This window comes from Micromesistius poutassou (genome assembly GCF_964030765.1).
Source record: "Micromesistius poutassou genome assembly, chromosome: 3".
NCBI classification, from domain to species: domain Eukaryota; kingdom Metazoa; phylum Chordata; class Actinopteri; order Gadiformes; family Gadidae; genus Micromesistius; species Micromesistius poutassou.
Window position 1 is genome coordinate 18,549,215 of NC_140273.1, and position 22,313 is coordinate 18,571,527.

Sequence of the window (22,313 nt, forward strand, 5' to 3'; positions counted from 1 at the left end):
ACCGCTGCCTCAAGCGTGGCTCTGATTGGATTGTTTATTTAGGGTCGCAAAAGAGGTCTAATGAGTTTAGTGGCGAATGCTTTTAAACCCATAGACAAGAATACTGACATCAAGTGACCGATATACCATTTATTACAATTACATGGAAGGCATGACAATTACTTAATGTTGGTAGTATAAAACAGACAAGATTTAGGTAATTGAGAAATGACATAATTACTCCATTTACGTTAAATGCAGTGTCATGCAGGATGAGCAAGGCTCAACGACTAAACATCTAAATAAACACAAACAAGTAACTTTATTAAAAAAAATCAGTTTATTCCAATTGTACATTTTTTTAAAACAACCACCAATGTGAGTAAATTGAAACGCAGGCATATAGAACAGCAACACCATTAAATTTAACCAACAGCTATATGGCATGAGTAGTATTGTTAAAAAAAAAATCTAGGAAAATGTCTATGCTTGATGTCACCAAGAAAAGTTTTTTAGATGTTCAGCACATGACATTGAATGCAGCTTACAAGTTGTGCACTATCCACTATCATTACAAAAAAATCACAATAGAAATGCATCCACCCGTGTTGCAGCCTATGAGTATCGGTGACAGGATTCCAACGCATGGTCATGGAAAAGCTGGTCATGGAGATTTAAAGACAAAAGGAAGAGGCATTAAAAAAAAGGAAATGCAGGCATGGGTGTTTGTTGATGGGGGAAAGTCTTTAAATAGAAGAGCCTCCCGTTTGCTGTTGGAATACATCAATTGTGTCCTCATCCTCCATTTCAAGCTGAAAGAAAAGATGGAGTGTATACAAGAAGAATGATTTAGTTTAAAGCAGTTTTAGAACAATGTTATTTATACAACAATCTACAACGAGCATGGGACAACTTCTCACTAGCATACCTATCCAACTAAGACACTTAACAGAATACAAACTAAGGTGCCCTTTGCCCTAGCATTTGGCTGTATATTGACATCTAAAAAGCAGTAGGAGGAGTAAAAAGTACTGTATAGTATAATCTCATTGATGCCAGTAGTCTATGCTGCTTTTTAGTACAAACAAGGGCTCATAACACTTCTTTTGTGTCTGCTATTTTGTACCAGGGAACAGGACTAAACTAGTGCAGGTAGGTCTGCTCCCTGTGCCCTGGTACACAGAAGTAACCGACCCATTGCATCTTTGACCTACGTTTGGCCTAGTAAAAAAGGTCTAGAAATCGGACAGAGACAATGTACTTTCTAGAAGTCTCCCTGGATGCTACTGTAACGCTGTGTAATGAGCTCAAGTTATCGAAATAAAGAAAAGACACATGAAGAAATTCACCCGCTTGACTATAGGAATTTACCCCCCTGTCCCCTTCTTCTCCCCCCTTCCTTCTCCTATTTGGCTTGTACATTGAATGCATCATTGATTGTTGCCAATCAGGTACCATTTTGACAAGACTTTGACAGGAGAGTTGTGGTTCTGTGTGAGTGTGGCACTGGCGCTAATGCTGGTAAAATTAAAGAGGACCCGAGCAAAGCATGTCACCAGCATCAGGGGAAGCCTGCCCATTATAGACTTAACAGTATAAGATCACCAACCTAACCACAACATTCATTACAAATTAAACCAGCCCATCAGAGAATTACTTCTACACGGTACACATACCTGTGAAGGTGTGTCTGTCTCATTTATGGGCTGGCCATCAAATCGAAACCGTATTTGTCGCAATGACAGCCCCTGTATGGAAAAGAGAAATGCTGTGAATGAATCCATTAACAGAAGCAAACGCCATGCAAATGACTTAGATTCAAACTTAGCCAGGAGCATAGAGTAAAACTTTTAACCTGTGACTAATTAAGTTACAATAGCTCAAATCTGCAAATGCAACTCCATGGTTAATTGACGGAGATATAAACATATATAACAGATCTTGATACCTGACGTTCACAATAAGCCTTCATCAGTTTATTTAAAGGCGTGTGCCTTTTGATCTTGAACTGAACCACAGAGCCGTCCTGTCCAGCTACTTTCAGGTTGATGTGCTCATTGTTCTCGGTCTTGACTCCCTCCTGCAAGGAACACAACATAGGTTTAACGTTAGGCATGGCATGCGTGTTCTTAATTGCGAACAGAAGAAAGTGTCTGGTCTAAAGACAATTAGGAAAGCGAAAATATCCAAGCAGGACAAAGAACGAAGAAAGTGCATACCTGCGTCCGAATAGATCAAATCTCAGCAAAAGCGCTAAAAGGGACCTTACAGTGAATGCAATGATCGCTCTCCAGACTGGGAGGATGGCAGCACACTGCTGGCCTTGTACCATTAGCCAGGTAGCATTAGCTATAGCCTTTTAGCATTAGCCATGGCCTGGTATCATTCATTAGCCATTTCCTAATGCAGATTCATTCATTTTGACTGCGACTATAAGTGCCAACTGATGCAATGAAACAGGCTGAACAAATTGCCCCTGAATCCAGGGAGCTTAACTTCAGAAAAGTACCGTAGGAACTTTACCAGCACGCTGATCGGATAGTAGCTGCAATAGCTTAGCTAGCTCACCCCTTCGGCTAACCCGCTTGCTAGCTAGCATCAGCTAGATCTGGCCCACAATGTTTGGTGATTTCCCAAAAACCAAATTGTTGAAATTAAATCCATTGTCCTAAAACGCCACTAAGCATACGCACTCGATGCACTCTTTAGTACAGCCAATCTAAAGCATTAACAATACTCAAAGGAAACCATCTCCTCACCTTGGGCTTCTCGTCTGCCATGGCTGCTGTTGTGCTTGCGCGTGTCCTGATGCGGCTGCGCTGTGGTGATGAGCGCCACTTTGCTTTCGGTGCAAGACTTGCAGTGAAAGCATTTAATTGCGCCGACCTGCCCTGGCGGAGCTTTTCACGACACCGAGAATCTAATGTTTACATTTGATGATATAACTATAATTTACGTGTTAATTGTAAAATGCATTTTTAAAAATGATTGTACAACCAAACATTATAGTCCATGCATTTTTATTTTAAAAAAATATGTACTTCACATGTTAAATTAAGGAGTAGGCCTATGGAAATAAATACTGTAATAACTTTCATTATATATATATCAATAACTTACAAACGCATGTCAGAAAAACACTAATGTCAGTTTTATCTTTAATTCTAAATTTGCCAGGTCTGAAAGGAGAGCCACAACATGAAGAATTATCCGAGGTTATGACATGAAACCAAGGCTTATTCGCACAAAAAATAACTCTTCGACAGAGGAAAGTTTTCAATTAGAGAGGGCATATTGAATAAGGGCAATTTAGGAGGACTTTATACACATTATTTAGTTAGAGGTCTGGCAACAAGCTCTTTGCTGAACAAACAAATTAAGTCAGGTAAATCCGGTTGATTTGTATAATATCAAATACTTCTCATTGACCTGTTTGTTCGACATTGAGCACCACCAGATCTGCCATGAGCGTAATATTAAAAGTGACACAAGCATTTAGGTAAGAATTGAGCAAACAATACTATCAATAAAGAAAAGAAAATACATTTCACAATCCTCACACAAAAACAAATAAATACTTGCTCTTCAGCTTCTCAACGTTCTAAATACATTTGTGCCATCATTGTTAAAAGGACAAAAGTCTCCCACAATCTGAGTCATACGGTAACAAGGTAAAAATGAATTCAAGCACAGGTTTATTAATGGGTGATATTCCTCACTCCAAAACTATCAAGATCCAGCCATCCTACCCCTACCATACCCACCCAACAACGCACCTCATGAGTCATATCAAAGTCCTGCTTCCCACTGCAGAAATACAGGTTCCGCCGAAGGTCCAGTGCTGGAAGTAAGAATGGTAGTTTTTCAGACCTCAATTTTGCTGCTTATTGATTATTTTCATCTGAGTACTGTCAGTAAAAAAGAGCTTAGTCTGTTTGAATCACAGTTTTTTAAGTGACTTCTGATGTCATTAGCAGAAACATGTGCAAATTCAGTTTTCACGTCTTGCCTTTTCCCATGCTTATGACCATTTCTTCTCTTACCAATTATTGGTTAAAAGAACCAAGATGCGCTAGACCAAAGGTTGGTCACAAAAAAGGGTATAAATGACCTACAGTATGAATGGTTGATGTCATTTGAATATTAGCCAAGTGGATGATACAGTATACCTAATGATAACGTAACAAGTTAAACTGAAGTCCAGCATGAGCTTTGTTTTTGTGTGAAACCTTTTGCCTGAGCCATTTCCCAAAGTGGATCTTCGCCACTGTAACTACTGCACTGGCACTGTGGTGACATCTGAATCAAGTCCACAGTAAGGACCTAAAGCAGGTCTAAAACACTGCAATGATCTGTTCGAATGACCCTCCCAGAGGTGGAGGTGGACACTACCATGAGCCTACAAAGGTCTTGAACTTCTAAGCTGTGATTATAGTTCTGCTTTGCTAGGGTTTCCAGAATGGTACAATGCAGCCCTTCTAACACAGAGCCGGGCTATAGAGCACCCCACTTCTCAGCAGGGGGAAACTGCTCCACCTCTCCGACCTCTGAGCACGGCTGTTCGCCCAGCGTGAACGCCAACTTGTACCTCATCCGCACCTTCTCCTGCAAAAACAACAACAAAAAGATGCGCACAATGGAGTATTCATTAACTTAAAAAAATGCTGTAGGTATGATTTTAGTATCATTTGAGGGTGATTTAAAATAAATGGCATAGCCCGCAATCAGCTTGTGAGTGAAATGCACTGCGAGAATATATAGCTGCTTTCATATATGGACGTACAACCGTCTATTCTCCCGCTATTCTACCAACGGGCCGTATTATGTGAATGACATATCCTGACGTTGGACCTCCTGAAAAAAGACTACCCCTGTGGTAGTATTTTAGCCGGCGGAAATGCTAGTTACCTTATATGTGAATGAGCAGTAGGATATTGGCATTTCACACCAGTTGAGTGGGCGTGTTGATGACGCTTCGGTCTACGTTTGCATGTCATTGATTGAGTGACACCCGCACCCTAATAGATAATCAGCCTATTGCCTGTTAGCTGAATGGTTAAAAAAATATTTTAATGTGGCACTGCTCTTCAGTCATTCGTGGTGAACGCTAAATGATAGGTCTTATTGTAACCTCTAAGTACACTTCATACAATAAATTACAATACATGAGTTCACAGCTGCACGCGTACATAGAAAATGTTTTTTTATTATTATGTTACACCTTTCCGGCTGTCGGCTCCCAGACCGTAGTTGAGGAGCACAGGGGAGACGTTCCCTCCAGGGTCGATATTCTCTCGGGGGTAACGGCAGTGGGTCTGCTTATAGGTTTGAATATGGTCGAATGAAGCGGCCACCGATTCTTGACAGGCTGGGTACTTTATTCTTAGTTTCACTAACTTTACAGTACACGTTTGCACAGACACAACCGGACTTGTTCATTACTTCACTAAACTCACGCTACCGCTCGCTCTCCTCCCTCGTCCACACACACACACACACACACACACACACACACACACACACACACACACACACACACACACACACACACACACACACACACACACACACACACACACACACACACACACACACTCGTAACAATTATATATAACAGTTAGCTGAACATTATAGGGTCCCGTCCTTCCACTCCCTGTTTTCTCAGTTAAACACAGAAAACAACTACATTTGTCCCAGTGTTTATTAGATGTGAAATGATGCCAAAAAGACGCTCTCTTTCTCCGGTAACGCAGTCGTTTGCGACGCCTTTCTTGTTCGTTGTTTCTTCTATTTGTCTCACTCATGCTCCAATCTTTCATCGATCGATGCAGATGTTGTGGATGCAACGGAATATATGCATCGCTGCAGCAACATTTAAGATGATCGCGATGAGTTCTGCCTGTTTTGCCTGCGTGCTGTCTATGGTCAAACCAAAACAAACCCAATCCCACCTCTTGTGAACCTCAACCCTACGTCATATCCCGCCCCTTGCAAGCCCGCCTCCCTTAACCAGCCGGAGATTCTACTGATGTCTGAGCGACACCGATGTCCGCATATCGGGAATCAAGTATGAATAAGTGTGAATGAGGACATATGTGAAAACGGCTTATGTTACAAAGCCTATTCATAGGTGAAGTGATGGATGAAAGACTCCAGTACCTTGAGTGGATTGGCCAGCAAGATGACTTGGGTGATAGCAGCAGGGGGTAGAATGGGGTTGAATGCCGCTAGCTCTGTCCCGGATGGAGGCTGTAGTCTCAACCTCATAGACTAGAGAGGACGAAACAAATCAAGAGACTGCACACAGTACCAGCCATGTATTCGTCTATATCTTATTATTTGACAAATAATGAAATGTGGATGTGCACATCCTGTGTGTACCTTTGGGACGGCAGCCTGCAGAACGATGTTGCTGACGGGCAGCGGGGCTGTGTTGAGCATGGATGCCACCATCACAAGTACATCAGGTCTGTCTGGTGGGCAGTTGGAGGCAAAGTGGAGCAAAACTCGGATGCCGTATTTGTCATAAGCAGTTACCGGGCACACTTTGCCTGAATGCCGAAATAAACAAGGAGACAAAAGCAAAGTCAGGGCAAGGACAAAAATCATTGATAAGTTGTGATGGTTCTGAAACCGAGACCGAATCCGCGATGCAAACGTCCACAGTTCCAGTCGCGGACCCCAGTCCCCAGTCTTCGGTGTACCGGACGGGAAATCTTACATTTTTGAAAGTGCCTTGTAGTACACTCTTCCACTCTTCCACACTCGGTGTGTGGATGGTGAAGCAGCAGATTATCTTGATGTCCAAGTCTATGTAGGGTTTAGCGTCTGCAAAACTTAAAGTACAACGACACGATATGTAGCGCACTACATATCGTAACATTGCTCTCCTTTGTACAACGGTCAACCCAAAACGCATATTTTGGAGTTTAATTAGTTAATGAAAGTAAATTAAGAAGAGTTCCTTCATAGTGCTTAGTGTTCTTTGTAGTCGTTTTACTATAACCCAGAAATGTTTTCCCTCATTTTCTGACTGAACAAAACGTAGATACAGAGAATCGTTTCACCTCTAATCATTGAACAGAAACCCAAGGCATGACTCACTTGGTTTGATTGCCTCCAGAGAGACCTTGACACTGGACAGGGAGATCTCCTGGCCCTTCCCTGGACTGGGTTGACTCGGGGTGAGGACCGGAGACAGTGAGCGCAACAGTGGGCTGTCGTCGGCCTGACTCTTAGCGGGGGGGAGAACAGGAGGTCCTGCTGGCACCCCTCCCAGGAGAAGAGGCATGGGGGAGGAGGATGTGGGAGCTGCTCCTAGCAACCCCGCGACATCCAGCATGCCAGTTGTACTGAGCGCAGTGGAAGACAAGAAGATAAATATAGAATGGAAGAAATAAAAGGTTCTGGCTGGAACTCCTGCCCTAATGGAAATGCAGCATTGTTGAACAGCCTAGCACCTTTATACACACAACTTGGCGTTTGGCCTCTGGATGACAGCAACGGTTTACAAACTGTGCAATGAGTTTTAAATACATATTTTAAATACGTTTAGTTTTTAATGGCTCACGTTTTGTGACTGCTGAGGTCGAGCAGGTCCAAATCCTGCAGAATGCCGTTACTTGAGCCTGGGGGAGACAGGGAAGCGCTTGCTGCATGAGGCGAAGGCACACTTGTGACCTGCGATGGGAATGATGTTGCTGAAGCATAGCTGGGGAGAGACGAGGTGCTGCAGTATGACTGGCGGCCAGCAGGGGATGCTGTGGCGGCTGAGGAGGTCTGCAGGCTGAGGACGGTGTTGGCCGACTGGGTGTTATAGGGCGACGCAGATAAGACAGCAGAGTGGTGCGAGGTGGAGGCTGTGCGGGAACACTGGGCCGGGGGAGCCCCTGGGGAGAGGCTGGTGGAAAACACTGGGAACGTGGAGAAGGAGGGCAGGGCGGGAAGTGAGACCGGGCCGAAGAGATCAAAATCCTGACTGGAGTCCTGGGAGAGAAACAAATAAAAATGAATACTGAATATAACAACATATAAGCAAAGAAAGGTTACAACCTTATTAATCCCCTAAAAGATTCCCTAAAAGAGACGATGGGCACTGAAAAATAAACCTAAACCAACCTGTAAGGATGTCAGTTGATGATCCAGGGCTTCAGGTCTAGTCCCGGTCAATTGACTTGCAACAGGGGCAGGGTCACCGATACCTGCCAACAATTCCATACACACACATCCCATGAAGCCAAAGTAGAAAACACCACAGTCCATTTAGTGATGCCAAGTCTCTCTCAATGTGGTCAGCCAGTTCAGGTTCGCTTGTCCTCACCTAAGAACAACAACTCCTCATCGAGCAGCGTCAGGGCGGCGGAGGTTGCCGTGCAGGAGCCCTGGGGCCCAGGGCTGGCGGCGGCCCCGTACAGCAGGTCTGCAGGGATGGACAGGGAGGAGGGCGGGGCCTGCGGAGGGCTGGAGGTGGCCGCCACAGGGCCCTGGGGGTCCAGGCCAGCGAGATCGATGAGGACCTCCGACTGTTTTGCCTTGTGGCCTGGCACAGAGGACATGAGATTCAACATCAGGTTGTTTTTACGCATGCACACACGCACGCACGCACTCACACACACGCACTAGGGATGTGAATAACTCAAATTTTTCATGGTCGAATAATCAGTGGGTGGTATGAAAGAATAATCGATTATTCGATGTGTGCTGACATTCACAAAGGCAGCCATGGATCATCGGCAAGAAATCACTTAATATCGCAAAAAAACAAACTTTAACAGTGATCAGTGTTTGTGTTGTATGCATATATATTAATATTTATGCTTGTGTATATTGTTTTTCTGTACATGATTAATAATAATAAAAAAAAATAGTGCTACAGAACCAACATTAGTTCCGTCCGTTAATTCTTGTTTATTTGAAAAAAATGTTAACAGTCCAAATGTTAAAAATCGGCTTTGACCCTTGGGAACGAATAATCGAATATTCTGACCCATCCCTAACACGCACACGCACACACACACACACACACACGTGCGCGTACACACATGTACACATGCGCTTATGCACTCACGCACGCCAAAAGCACTGGTTTAAGTGTAGCGTTATACAACTGCCGCAGATTAATGTACATAATGTACGACTACAGCAATTTGTGCCATTCAAAGGACCACCTTTCAGGTCATGTTAGTTAGGACCGAAAACGTGCATACGAGTCAAATGTTCTTCTTTCTCTCCGTTGATGATCTGTCCTTCTACAATCCTCTTGTAGGAGTTAATGACACGGGAGAGGTCATCGCTGGCCTGCAGGATGTTCCCTGATGGTGAAGGCAACAGGGTGAAGGCAACAGGGTGAAGACAAGCGTCCGAGCCACCAAACACTCCAAGAAAACATTGTTACACACACACACACACTCGCGCTGATTGTACTGACAATAGCCTGGTCCGATTGTATGCTCTTATTGTTGCTTTGGTTGTTTGTTTAAATGAGTAAATCCGATATGCCATGGCCTAAAAGAGGTATGAGTGCAATGTGCATTTATCGAGTTAACTGAAGTATTTGTAAATCTTGTGTTGTGCATTTGGGACAATTTATACTAATCTTATTCTATAGTCATTAAAAAGGGGGGATTTCCCCTATTCCTTACCCAAGTTATTGTCATTGTCCTCCGTTTCTGTGGCAAGCTTGAAAACGGTCTGCCTTAGCTTATCACAATCTCCATACAACTCCTAAGAAAAAAATAATAATAATCAGACATGTTCCCAATAGCACTATCTTAGAGCCAAGTCAGACAATTAAAACTGGACAAACAATACTAAATAGAATATTCCTTTAAAAATAATGACTTCAATGATAGTGTCTGCATGTAAAATGTGATGTGTATAAATGAGTTCTGATGGGGTTTATATTTCACTACAATAGCGGCCTGTGAGCCTCCTCATTTTCAAACATTTTAAGCATTTTTGCTTTGTCTACAAATAATAAAAAAAAATACAGATGAAGTGAAATAATTATATTTGGAGACCAACCCTGATGATCTCCTTGTCCCCATCTGTGGAGACATCTTCACTGAAGTGATTCAACATCTCATTGAGGAGTTTCACTCTGTGGTCCACCTCATCCAGTGTTCTGTTCGTCTTTGTAACTTTCTGGGCCCGTACATCGTCCTGGAAGGAGGACCCACAGGAGACTAGTACTTCAACTTATAGATACCCTTCACTCATCCATTCATTCACCTGCCTGTTTTTATCATTTAAAAGGCAGGTTAACTAGAGCCAGACAGACACTCTAAAGTAACATACATCGTTTTCAATCGCCTTATCTGCCATTTCGTTGGAGTTACACAGAAAAATCTTAAGCAATCATGAGTAGAATTTTAATACCAGCTAGATGCCAGTGCTGACCTCTTTCACCATGTTTTTGATGATCCGGTTGGCCTCTTGCAGGTCCTCAGGCTTTTTGCTCTTGAGAAGTTCTGCTAATCTCTATAGAAGGCAGCAAAATCAATCAAGCCATCAAGTCGGGTTATCAAAGGTCAGGTCAGTCTCATGGCCTGTTTCCCACAGAAACTATGCTCAGGCAGAGCCAAGCTAAATTCTGCCCCCACGCCTTGACAGAAAACAACCAATGAGCTATTCATCAACTTGATCCAAACCTAACCCACCATCGGTCTGCCCTCTTTAGGTCAGGACATGCCAGTAACCGTAGCACAAATGAGCCCACGAGAGACTTTCCATCTACATAAATCTAAAACGACTCATTACTGCAGAGGGAAACACATGTAAACTTTTAAATATACAACTGGATCCATGTGTAATGTGCACATGTGGTTATGTTTGATAAAATAATTCCTACCTTGCTCTTCTCTTCATTTTCAAAAAAAGGATTCTTGGGCCGCAGGGAAGGTGAAGGTATTAGTGTGTTGTCATGAGGGAGTTCTGGGTTCACTGACACAATACCTGAAATCAAAACACATCCTCATTCAGTTGAAGATTGACAACAACAGGTCCACTTCCCCACGCAATTTAAATATAATCAAAACACTGCCAAAGTTAATAATAATAATAATAATTAGTTAAAGCCGTTCTATGCTTACCTTGCTTCTTTAGCATTTGATACGCTTCTGAGATCTTTGCTTCATCAGGTAGAGAGACAGTCCAACTGTATAAAATCTCAATGACCTTATTCTTCACTTTCTCCGATATTCTGTCACCAAAGTACTGAAAAAAACATAACAATTTGAAGGGTTAGAAATATAACTATCAAAGGATGAGAAAGCGTCGCCAGTATTATATCTATGACTGTGCTTAACATGGACATGAATAACACTGTTATAAATAGCTTCAGGAAATGATTCCAGTGGCCATGAAAACCTACTTTTAGTTATTTCTGTATGACAAAATCACTTAAGAAACTGTGACAAAAGTTTGTCTTGCCTAGTCTTTCAATTGATCAAGCACATATAAGTATTACACAGTCAGTTTTTCCACAGATATTTTTAAATCTGTGCATGATCAAGCAAACATGCTTGAGCTGATGTTGAGTCAAATAGCTGTGGTCTTGCACAGTGAAATAAGGTGAGAATAAGTTGTCCGCTCTGCTAACATGATAAAACACAGCAATAACCATGGAAACCTGAATATTTTTTTTATAAACTGCTTTGTAAAATGTTGCTTGCCAAGATTAAGCATGTCCAAGTGTCTTGTACAAATAAAAATGAAAAATAGTTCACTTTAATTTTTTTTTTTTTAATTTTCTGAAAGGAGAAAAACAATCAAACCTTTGTCATATAAACTGCTCTAGGCTTCATTTTCTCTGCAGCCAGCGTTTTTGTTTAGAACAATTGGAAACCCATTGAATGTTGTTTTTCCCGCTGGAAATAATTAAAGAAAACTGAACAATGGGACTCACCTTGGGCGAAACTACCTTTATCAGTTCATTTAGAAAGCGGAATTTTCCAACTTCGTTATGAAATCTTCCACCACAGTTCTTCATGCAAGCCTCTAGGACCTGCAGAATACCAGGTGGTCAAAAGTATGAACACATCAATAACAACTACGATGCATGAGACATGACCAAGATAGGCTACGTTGTCATAGCAATGACTCATTTATGATCGATTATCCTAAAAGCCACCCTAGGGACTTGTCTAGAACAACTATGTCCTTATTCCTGCAGCTGTCCCCATGCTAGCACACCACCATAACATGATTGAGTGGCAGTGACCCCAGGAAGACCATGTGAGTGCAGTTAGGCTCCATACCGTCAAGGTCTGCATGGCCTCCCATTCCTGTGGAGACTGGATCTTGTAGGCCAACAGCCTTGCAGCTATCTGTGGACTGTACAATGACATACAGGGAAGACATTGTTTTATAATGAGCAAAGCACATTTTATATCAGCTTCCCAGCATAGATAGTGTAAAAAAAAAACTTCTTCCACAACTTGTTACCTCAGGTAACATACACACAATTAGTGGGAAATGTATAATATAGTTCATGTTTATTTCCCCATTTATTTCTCTGCTGGAAAAGGAAGCATCTGACACATTATTTATGAATAAAGTAAAAGATGCCCATACCCCTCAAGCTCTTTATTGATCTGGTCACAGAATCCCATAATATACTCCCAGTCTTCTTGTCGGTTAGCTGAGCTGGTGGCTTTGTCTGGAAATAATCAAACAGGGTTATTCATCATGTAGCTTTCATTTGACTGGGGCTTTTTGAATAAAAAGGGGAAACGGCCAACAAATCAGACAGGACACCTATTGACCAACAGAAGGCAATGCTTTAAAAATCGCCCCTCATTCTTTGTTTCTCCCGCATATACACTTACAGACACAACCCGTAATGATTAAGATAAGAAGTTAATAAAAGCATCATACACTGTCATTCCCGTCAGATGTCCCTATAGCTCTTCAACTTCCCAATGGTTGTTCTTTGTTCAGTAAAGGCCTACAGGCACCTCGTCTATGTCCATCAAGTCAACCCAGTTTCTGGTTCCTCCACATTTTATCCTAAACAAACGTCGGCGGATGCTCTTACTGTGAGCGTTAGGCGGACGCTTTGGTGGGATCACACACCCATGTCAGCCAGATTAGCCCCGCTTGCTATCGCTAGCTGACATTCGCGACTTGTAATGACATATCTAAAAGGCCAATAGGACCGACACCGTGGACCATCACTTGGCATCGCCGCATCTTTCTGTTTTCACACAGAGGAGCTTGCGGTCCTAGCCGCGTCTGTCCCATTCTGACAAGTGATGGTAATCACTGGATCTGACCGTGACAGCCTTGAGGTGCCAGTCCAAGCGTTTTAAAATACTGTTTTAAACCAGGCAAAGGAACACATTACATGAAGTAGTCATGCAATAGGACACAGATATCATTTTAGAGATATACTTACTGAGCCAAGACTCAAGCGACTCCCCGTCGCCCGCCATATTTGCACACTTCTGCTGTTGTGGAGGCAAACACCGCGTGACCTGTGACGACACATCCCCACTCCCACGCCCTCCTCGTGCGCTTTATTATGGAAAGGGATTATTATAATTATTATATCCTTTATTTAACCAGGTTAGACTCATTGAGATTCAAATTTCTTTTACAAGAGAGGTGCCTGTTATGGGATGAAGGAAGGAACATTCATGGATCAAACGCATAGACCGTATTTTATGTGTGTGTGTGTGTGTGTGTGTGTGTGTGTGTGTGTGTGTGTGTGTGTGTGTGTGTGTGTGTGTGTGTGTGTGTGTGTGTGTGTGTGTGTGGTCTGATGCTATCCATTGCGATCATGTAAGTTAACGTCGTGGTGTAGCGCGCAAGCCCTATATAGACATATATTAGGCTTACTCAATGTTCATTATATATATTCAGTCAGCAGAACACCACTGAACAGAACACCATTGGATGAGCTGTGAAAAATCTACTGATGGAGTAACTAAAGCTAGAGGGCCAAACATCTGGTTAAACCTGCTCTTTGTTTTGATCACACATTTTGATCAAAAACATTTTACATTATGATTATTTTGACATCTTTCTGAATTAATTAGCACATGAAAATATGATGGCAATATCATTTAATTTGTGTCAGATGCAGAGGAAAAGTAGGTATACGACATGTGGAGGACATTTGTTAAAGACCAAAGAAGATTATGCATATTTAAGAAACAACACGACAGGAATCCAGAAATAAAATGCCCATTAAATTACATCGAATTCGACTGATGACAACAATGGTACTATCCAGATCCCTGCTCAACCCACCCCAATTTACTTTTTAAAACGGTTCAGTTTACAGAGTGGAACCCTGTATTGCCTACCAGACGGCAGAAGTGAGTATTCATTAAGTACATCTGACGGATCGGTTAAAATCCTCTGAGCTTGTCATAGAACTTGGTTCTATGAACATCCCTACTGTTCCGACAGCAATATAATGTTTCTCTTTCCTCTGAACAATGTACTTATTGTAAGTCGCTATGGATAAGAGCATCTGCTAAATCTCCTAAATGTAAACATAAATGTCCTGTTCTACCGTGAAACACCTGTTGTCACCATCAAACACTACTCGCAACGAACAGGATTCTAAAAACACTAAATCTAAAAATCACACAATGGTACAACAAAGTTGTTTCTATTCAAATCCACTGTGGAACCAACAGTCTCCAATACTGACATTGGACCAGAAGCATGCACACACAGGTCAGAGGTCAGGGTAGTCGAGAGCTCTCTGATAAAAGTCGACCTTACCTGGGGAGACTAATGCCATCTCTGAAATGTTTTTTTTATATTGGCTTGAATCTCATTCTAGTCAGCTGCAACTTTTTCAATATACTTGTTCTTGATTAATTAAAGTATGTTTGTTTAACCCAGAGATAGTATAAATCATGTTCGGACAGCAAGATACTCCCGGCATGGGTGGGCTGATCACAAGCATATCCGCTCATCGTTCCACAACAGATATATCAGCTTTCTGTGAATCCTAACTTAACATATCTGATAGGCAAAGACATAAGGCTGGGCCTCTGCCTCTGTGTTGGGAGTCAAATTGATAGTCTAAGCTTTGTTCCAGTCAATTTCATCCAACTTATTGAATGCACACTTCAAGACCATGTTGAAAAAAATCTGTGAAAACCCAAATTAATTGAAAGAAGTTGCTCTTCAAGATCAAATCAAAAGTGAAGACTACGTACATATCAGTATAGATTTTTTTCATCCTTGGACTTTTAAAAGTTACATCTTGTAGCTCATTCCCCCTGGGCCTTCTGACATAGCCTACTGTTCTGGCAAATGTTTACTTTCAAGTGTTTCATTCATTTCAGCAGTTTAATGTTTCATTAAACTGCTGTAGACCAAGGTTCTTTGCTGTCTGTTTCCTTCGAAAAGGCTAGTTACAAGATAACAGGATTCCTATTCCTTTTCTGCCCTCCATCACTCAGATCAAGTTTTGCAACACAAGCATCGAACATTGTGAATGTGGCCGGTCACGTTAAGAATAAGTGCTTATGGTACACTTGCTCAGCAATGTGGAGCAGATGAAACCTATTATACTGGTGTTAATAGGGCTGCTGTTATTATTAGCTATTAGCTTTATATAGTTGTTATAAATCAGAAACCAAACTTTCAGAAACAAAACTTTGTGGCCTGAAAAATGATTGTCATGACATGTAAGACCTTTGAGACATCTCATATGTGTCCTTTGTTTGTAGAAGATAAAAAACATGCACAAAATAACATAGTGTTTGGTGGATATGGATATGGAAATGGCCCATTTGGTGTGTTCCAGACAGATCCTGATACCAGCACTCTGGTATGTCCTACTACTGGGCTACAGATAACTTGTGTTTAATGCATGAAATTGAATAGGTACCAATAACAGGAAATTTCACGTAGCATATACAAATATTTTGAATTATATCTTATGCTTATGATTTATTTGAACAGGAAACGGATTGTATATGAACGATTATTTGGTAATGGCCGGGTGCTTCAGAAAATAGGCAACTTTCACTACCCGAGTTTTGAGAATATTGCAGTGATTAATAGTATTTCCATGGTGACAGAAAAACTTGAGATAGGTGACTGAATGAACACCACCCTACTCATCCACTATACAGCCACTTTATGTGGCTGAATAGGTGTTTCCAGTATCAGTGATCATCATTTCTATCTTTGGTGTCAGGCTGAGTGCGGTGCCCATGGTCCACGGTGTGCATCTGAGATCCTAGGGCTTGTCAAATCAACCTGGGTTTCTTTTCATTGCTAGTCAATAATCTTTTCATTCAGACTCTTTCTACTCTTTCTCTTTCTTCATTCCTGTACCCTAACATTTCTCTCTCTTTCTCTCTCGCTCTCCAACATAAACACACAGATATGAACATGTTGCTAAGTGCGGCAAAAGTATCTATGCAAATATATTATATCTGCTGATTGAGTTCATTTGTGAGTCTAATTAATTGTGAATTAAGTAAAATTACATTCAATCACATTAATATGACATTTATTTTCACTGAGCAAGAGTTATTCCCTAAAAAACATGTTTCGGTTTTGAATGACACTCAATTTCGAGGGGAAGTGAAAAGCTATTTAGGCCCTTGCCTTAGGCCATTAAGTGAAGAAGGGTCGACATAGAAACCCTGTCAAAATCAGGGGGATTTTTTTAGATGGATCTACGGTTCGATGTGAATGCCTTTATAATAATAATAATAATAATAATAATTAATAATTATTTATGTAAGGCTTTTGACCAGCCAAGTTATGTTTTGTTAAAGAATCAGTAAATTAATGACTCAAAGATGAGCAGAGCAGTCTGTTTCACAAGGCCCGGTTGAATATGGTCGCGGGGAACAACGAGGTGCGTCTGTAGACATGAAGGGCATGAAGGCCATCTAATGGCAGAGCGCGGTAACGCACGTTATGGAAGACCTTCAGACGCGCTGTAATCCACAGGAGCCAGATCGCCATATGGGATGAGATGTGATCATAGACATCCCTAGATCATGTGGTATGATAGTTTAACGGATTTATGTTCTGTGTTCTTCAAATGTAGCCTAGGCTAGATCCGAAGAAGTAGCAAATGAAAACAAGGTTGTATAAGTGCAAGTGGTTCTAGAAAGAAAATAAATTTGACATCTTCAGGCAGCGCCAAAGAAACCCAGTTTGTATAAAGCGCAGACTCAACTGCGTTCTCTTTCATTCTGAGGACGAGATTGTCACCTCAGCAACATTTGTGCCAATTTGAGATGGAGCTCCTCCTCGCCACAACAACCGAGCCGTATAAACTTCATTCCCAGGTTTTTCGACCAGAATAACTTTGTTCCGAAGAGGGAAAGATTAAAACATTTTCTTCAACCACCGTTTTCTGGGGCAACTTATTGATATAGATTCCTATGCTGTCTTGGAAATATTGCCTGGAAATACTGATGGATTTCTTCAACGATTCTTCGGTTAATATATCTGACCGATATTCTAATTTGACCACAGGTAGGTTATAGAGACAAGCAAGTCTCTCTCAATTTCAGCATTCATTTAGATCTATATCATATACATCGCTATAGTCGCACACAACCATTTCGCCGCAGGGTAAATACATTTTTCAATACTTACTATTTAATTCCTTCATATTAAACAATGCTTTCTATGTAATTGTATATCATCCTGCACCCTGAAGGTATAATATAGGACATAGCCTACATTTGAGTGAAGTTGTCCATTTATGTAATAATGTAGGCCTAGCCTATATGTATTTGTTTGTTTGTTTTTATTCCGTTTTCTTATTTCATTACTCAGGAGGTATCCTTGAGCAATAGTCTTAGTGCCATGTATATAGATAGATAGATAGATACTTTTATTGATCCCCAAGGGGAAATTCAAGAATGTGTTCTCTTGACTGTGTTTTACTGATAGCAGCAACGCTATCAATTCCACGAGAATGCTTTTAAATAAGCACTCATACATCGTGTAAATTTATCTTTATTTTTCTAACCATGTCCTAACCCTCACATTATTTCTAATAAGACATACAAGGTTACAAATAAATTGAGAATAACGCACCATAAAGCTGGCTCCTTGAGGCAACCCATAAAGCACGGATAATAAAACACCTGACCCATATGGCACTGGATTTTTAACATACGTTTTTTTGTAGAATAACAAAGAATGAACGATACATTGATAAATAAAAAATAACAGATCAATTCATACAGAGTGACTGTGGACATTTGAAAATCAGATTCCACCCAAAGTCAATTGAATAAGCTGTTTATCATTTGACCTTGAATCTGACCTCTGACCCTTGGTATCTAGTTGTAAAAGCGGCCCTGCAGTGCAGCGCCATCCTCCCGACCATTTACGGCATCATCTGCTTCCTGGGCATCCTGGGGAACTGCATGGTGATCTACACCATCCTGAAGAAGACCAAATGCCGCGCCAAGCAGACCGTCCCCGACATCTTCATCTTCAACCTGTCCATCGTGGACCTGCTCTTCCTCCTGGGCATGCCCTTCCTGATCCACCAGCTCCTGGGCAACGGCGCCTGGCACTTCGGGGCCACCATGTGCACCGTCATCACGGTGCTGGACTCCAACAGTCAGATCGTCAGCACGTACATCCTGACCACCATGACCCTGGACCGCTACCTCGCCACGGTGCATCCCATTCGTTTCAACTACGTCCGCACGCCGTGCGCGGCCTCGCTGGTCATCGGGCTGGTGTGGGCGCTGTCCCTGGTCACCATCATCCCCGTGTGGATGTACGTGGGCCTGATGCCGCTGCCCGGCGGGCTGGTGGGCTGCGCCCTGTTGCTGCCCAACCCTGCCACCGCCACCTACTGGTTCACACTCTATCAGTTCTTCTTGGCCTTTGCGCTACCGCTGGCCATCATCTGCCTGGTGTTCTTCAAGATCCTGCAGCACATGGCCACCAACGTGGCTCCCCTGCCCCCCCGCAGCCTCAGACTGAGGACCAGGAAGGTGACCCGCATGGCTGTGGCCATCTGCCTGGCCTTCTTCACCTGCTGGGCTCCGTACTATATCCTGCAGCTGGTGCACCTGGGGGTGCAGAAGCCCAGCGCAGCCTTCGCCTACGCCTATAACATCGCTATCAGCATGGGCTACGCCAACAGCTGCATCACCCCCTTCCTGTACATCACCCTCAGCGAGACCTTCAAGAGGCAGTTCCTGAGGGCCGTGAAGCCGCTGAACAGGAAGTTCAGGTTGGTGAACCCGAGCACGGCCAACGGGGGCAATGTCAGCCAGACATTGGTGCCGGAGGGGGCCCAGCCCCAGGCCCTGTTACCGGGTCTGCTGCCGGCCAGCCCCACACAGAGTCCACCGGAGACGGACTGTGATGCCGCCCGAAACAAGAACACCAAGGGCCGTGCGTTGTGTCTGACTGATTGATCAGGCCCTCCTGGATCTAATGTAAGGCAACAGGAAGCTAAAAAAAAAAAAAAGAAGAACCATACAAGATGGTTCCATTTTAAAAGCACTATTTGCATACATTTATTCAAAACATGACTGTTATTGGCAGTAATTGGGCCTAATATTGTAGCTTACATCAGAAAGTACATTGTGTTTATTTGCAAGTTTTTTTGTTGATACATCATATCAAGCAAACCTTAAATCTGCAGTTAGTAACTGCAATTCTTAGAAACACTGAGTTCTAATGTTTTACCACAAAGCCCCCTCCTTCTAACCTATCAGAGAAACCTAAAGAGAAAGAGCATAACCCTTTGCTGTCAATAACTTTGTGCACACGATTCAAGTCTAGCAAAGATTTCAAAGCATATGCCTATAGCTTGCACGCTAACAGTATTAGTTGGATGGAAAAATAATTATTTTAGCCATTGTGTGATAACCGTGGTTGAGAAAAAGGAGGCAGAGCCTCACTGGTAAATGTGAGTATAGAATATCTCTGTAGTGCTGCTAAACTGGTCAACGAAAGTCTGTCTGTATACGTTAAGATGTGTTTTGGAGCAAAATCCTATCAAAAAAACAAAAACGCTCTCCGTCCCTCTGACTATTATGCATACCACGAGATATGCGTAGCCTACCTATTTCAGTGGCCTCCTCCGAGCGATCTTTCTCAAATCTGAGAAGATTAAAAACATGGTTGAGTTCCACAATGACACAGAAACGACTCACGCACCTGGGGCCTCATGTAGGTACAAAGCTTGCCTACGCACAAAAAAGGCTGCGTAAACAACTTCTCACGCAAACGTTCGTCAGAAAGTGCGGTTCTCCACGCAAACTAAATGCCTGTCTTACGCACATTTCTGCTGCATTTTGTCAGTTGGCGACACATAGAGGCAATTCAGCGCAACAACATTAGGCCTACATGAGTCATGAAGTAATATTGCAATATGAGGCTAGTTCAAAGTGGATTTGAACGTTGGGATGCGTGACTTTAAATGCACTTCAATCGTGCGTTATTGTTATCGAGACGCATCATTTGACACTGTTGTTAGGCTAAACTTAAACAGACCCATAAAACTAAATTGTCAATATTGGAATTGAAAGGAAGCCCCAGCAATATTATTTTCAGTGATGGCTTGTTTATTAAACTTTACATATTTTCCGGACCAAGCATGACATCTGGGATAATTGATCTCTCTTCACGCATTTGTTGTGAAATTCTTGACTGCAATATTATTATGTGATGTTGAGTGGAGTAGCCTAAGCACAAGCCATTGTTACTTAAAATCAATCCATCAATGAACCAGTGGGCCAATTTCGAATTATGTACATATTATTGACACATTGGGTGTATGGGAACAACCTATCGTCAGCAGGCATCCAAATAAATGAGAATATAAAAGCATGAGCAAAATGTGGCTATAATATATAATGTGGCTATGGCTATAATCGACGTGTGTGTGTGTGTGTGTGTGTGTGTGTGTGTGTGTGTGTGTGCGTGCACAGTGCCGCGCTTTGCACAGTCGCGTATTGCCCGCCCGTACACAATTTCCCATACGTGAGTTCACGTCCACTATCGCGCTGCAAGCATATATAGTTGTGGATCTGAGACACGCCAGTAGGTGCAGTCTTCTCCTGAACAGAGCACTCTCACCTGTGCTTAAATAATAGTTGATGGGTTCTACTCCTGTAGAGGCGCATTTGCTCAGCAACTCTTCCTTCGAAATCATCCACTCTTGCTCTCTGTGTTTTTTTTTTCGGGTCTGTCTGTCCGCTCGTACGCCAAGTGACAAAAATCGTGCGGATCCGAGCCATCAGACGCGCCTTAAGCCCGCTGCATGAGAGAACGCGCGAGCTGCGCATCAGGCAAAATGACGGTCACGTGACGGTCACGTGCCCCGCGCATGGCCTGTCGCACCGCCCTTTTTAAGGCACATCTGATGGCTCGGATCCGCACGATTTTTGTCACTTGGCGTACGAGCGGACAGACAGACCGGAAAAACCACAGAGAGCAAGAATGGATGATTTCGAAGGAAGAGTTGCTGAGCAAATGAGCCTCTACAGGAGTCTGTATGATACGGATCTGATGATATCAGATCCGATGTGACACTATACATGGACAGTCACATGAACACGGCTGATATGCAATGTTTGCAATGTCCGATTTTTCTCTACTCTACTTTTTTTTTCAACTATTACAAAAACGTTGTCTAAGCACAGGTGGTATGTGTCTGGTGATCATACTGGCTATAGAATCTATAATTACTGGCCCATCAACTATTATTTAAGCACAGGTGAGAATGCTCTGTTCAGGAGAAGACTGCACATACTGGCGTGTCTCAGATCCACAACTATATATGCTTGCAGCGCGATAGTGGGCATGAACTCACGTACGGGAAATTGCGTACGGGCGGGCAATATGCAACTGTGCAAAGCATTTTAAAAAAGGGCAGTGCGACAGCCCATGCGTGGGACACGTGACCGTCACGTGACCGCAATTTTGCCTGATGCGCGGCTCGCGCGTTCTCTCATGCACGACTGTGCAGCGCGCTTTAGAAGATATTCAAAATGAACGAAAATGAACGTGTTCCGCGACTATTATGATTTTTTGGCTCATGTTGATGACTGCTTATCAGCCGATTCGGATTCCCAAGAGCTATCCTCTTGGAACTATGTATTTCTCCTAACGAGGGCACTACTACAGGCCTATTTATACTAATTAGCATATTAAATGAGGGAGGAGTCTGGGCGGAGAGTCGGGCTCGTGCATGTGCGCTCAGTTTCACGTTAATTGGGATGTACAAAGATAATCTGCGTGAAATCGTGCTTACGGAAGGATTGATACATCCAGATTTTTTTGTGTGCAGCAGCTTTCCAGATTTTGGCGTCCGCAAAGTTTGAGTCAGAAATCCACGCAAGTCTTAGTACATGAGG

The 22,313-nt window shown here is 42.6% G+C and overlaps 3 protein-coding genes across 3 annotated transcripts; 1 reads left to right on the top strand and 2 right to left on the bottom strand.

The window, feature by feature from the left end:
• Positions 1–116: 116 nt before the first annotated feature.
• sumo2a (small ubiquitin like modifier 2a) lies at positions 117–2,869 on the bottom strand. Its single transcript, XM_084465138.1, has 4 exons — positions 2,739–2,869; positions 1,928–2,059; positions 1,656–1,727; positions 117–791 (listed from the first exon to the last, which is right to left on the bottom strand). Exons 1-4 carry the CDS (start codon positions 2,757–2,759, stop codon positions 726–728), a joined length of 291 nt encoding a protein of 96 aa, XP_084321264.1. The 5' UTR covers positions 2,760–2,869; the 3' UTR covers positions 117–725.
• Positions 2,870–3,130: 261 nt separating this feature from the next.
• Positions 3,131–13,412, bottom strand: gga3a (golgi associated, gamma adaptin ear containing, ARF binding protein 3a; the record flags this gene model as incomplete). Its single annotated transcript, XM_084465923.1, has 17 exons — positions 3,131–4,584; positions 6,139–6,249; positions 6,361–6,530; positions 7,084–7,331; positions 7,550–7,965; positions 8,098–8,180; positions 8,300–8,518; positions 9,186–9,290; positions 9,621–9,702; positions 10,003–10,140; positions 10,378–10,458; positions 10,829–10,932; positions 11,070–11,193; positions 11,885–11,983; positions 12,237–12,312; positions 12,553–12,637; positions 13,376–13,412. The coding sequence occupies 17 exons, from the start codon at positions 13,410–13,412 to the stop codon at positions 4,474–4,476; spliced, it is 2,289 nt and encodes a 762-aa protein (XP_084322049.1). The 3' UTR covers positions 3,131–4,473.
• A 1,467-nt stretch (positions 13,413–14,879) lies between these two features.
• On the top strand, positions 14,880–19,364 carry mchr1a (melanin-concentrating hormone receptor 1a; the record flags this gene model as incomplete). Its single annotated transcript, XM_084466004.1, has 2 exons — positions 14,880–14,883; positions 18,271–19,364. The coding sequence occupies 2 exons, from the start codon at positions 14,880–14,882 to the stop codon at positions 19,362–19,364; spliced, it is 1,098 nt and encodes a 365-aa protein (XP_084322130.1).
• Positions 19,365–22,313: the final 2,949 nt, after the last annotated feature.

Excerpts from the sequence above, each read along its gene's own strand:
- sumo2a (XM_084465138.1), bottom strand. The coding sequence starts at position 2,759 with ATGGCAGACGAGAAGCCCAAG. Across the intron at positions 2,060-2,738 it reads TGGCAGACGAGAAGCCCAAG|GAGGGAGTCAAGACCGAGAA; the intron begins GTGAGGAGATGG and ends TGTTCCTTGCAG. Across the intron at positions 792-1,655 it reads AGACAGACACACCTTCACAG|CTTGAAATGGAGGATGAGGA; the intron begins GTATGTGTACCG and ends CTTTTCTTTCAG.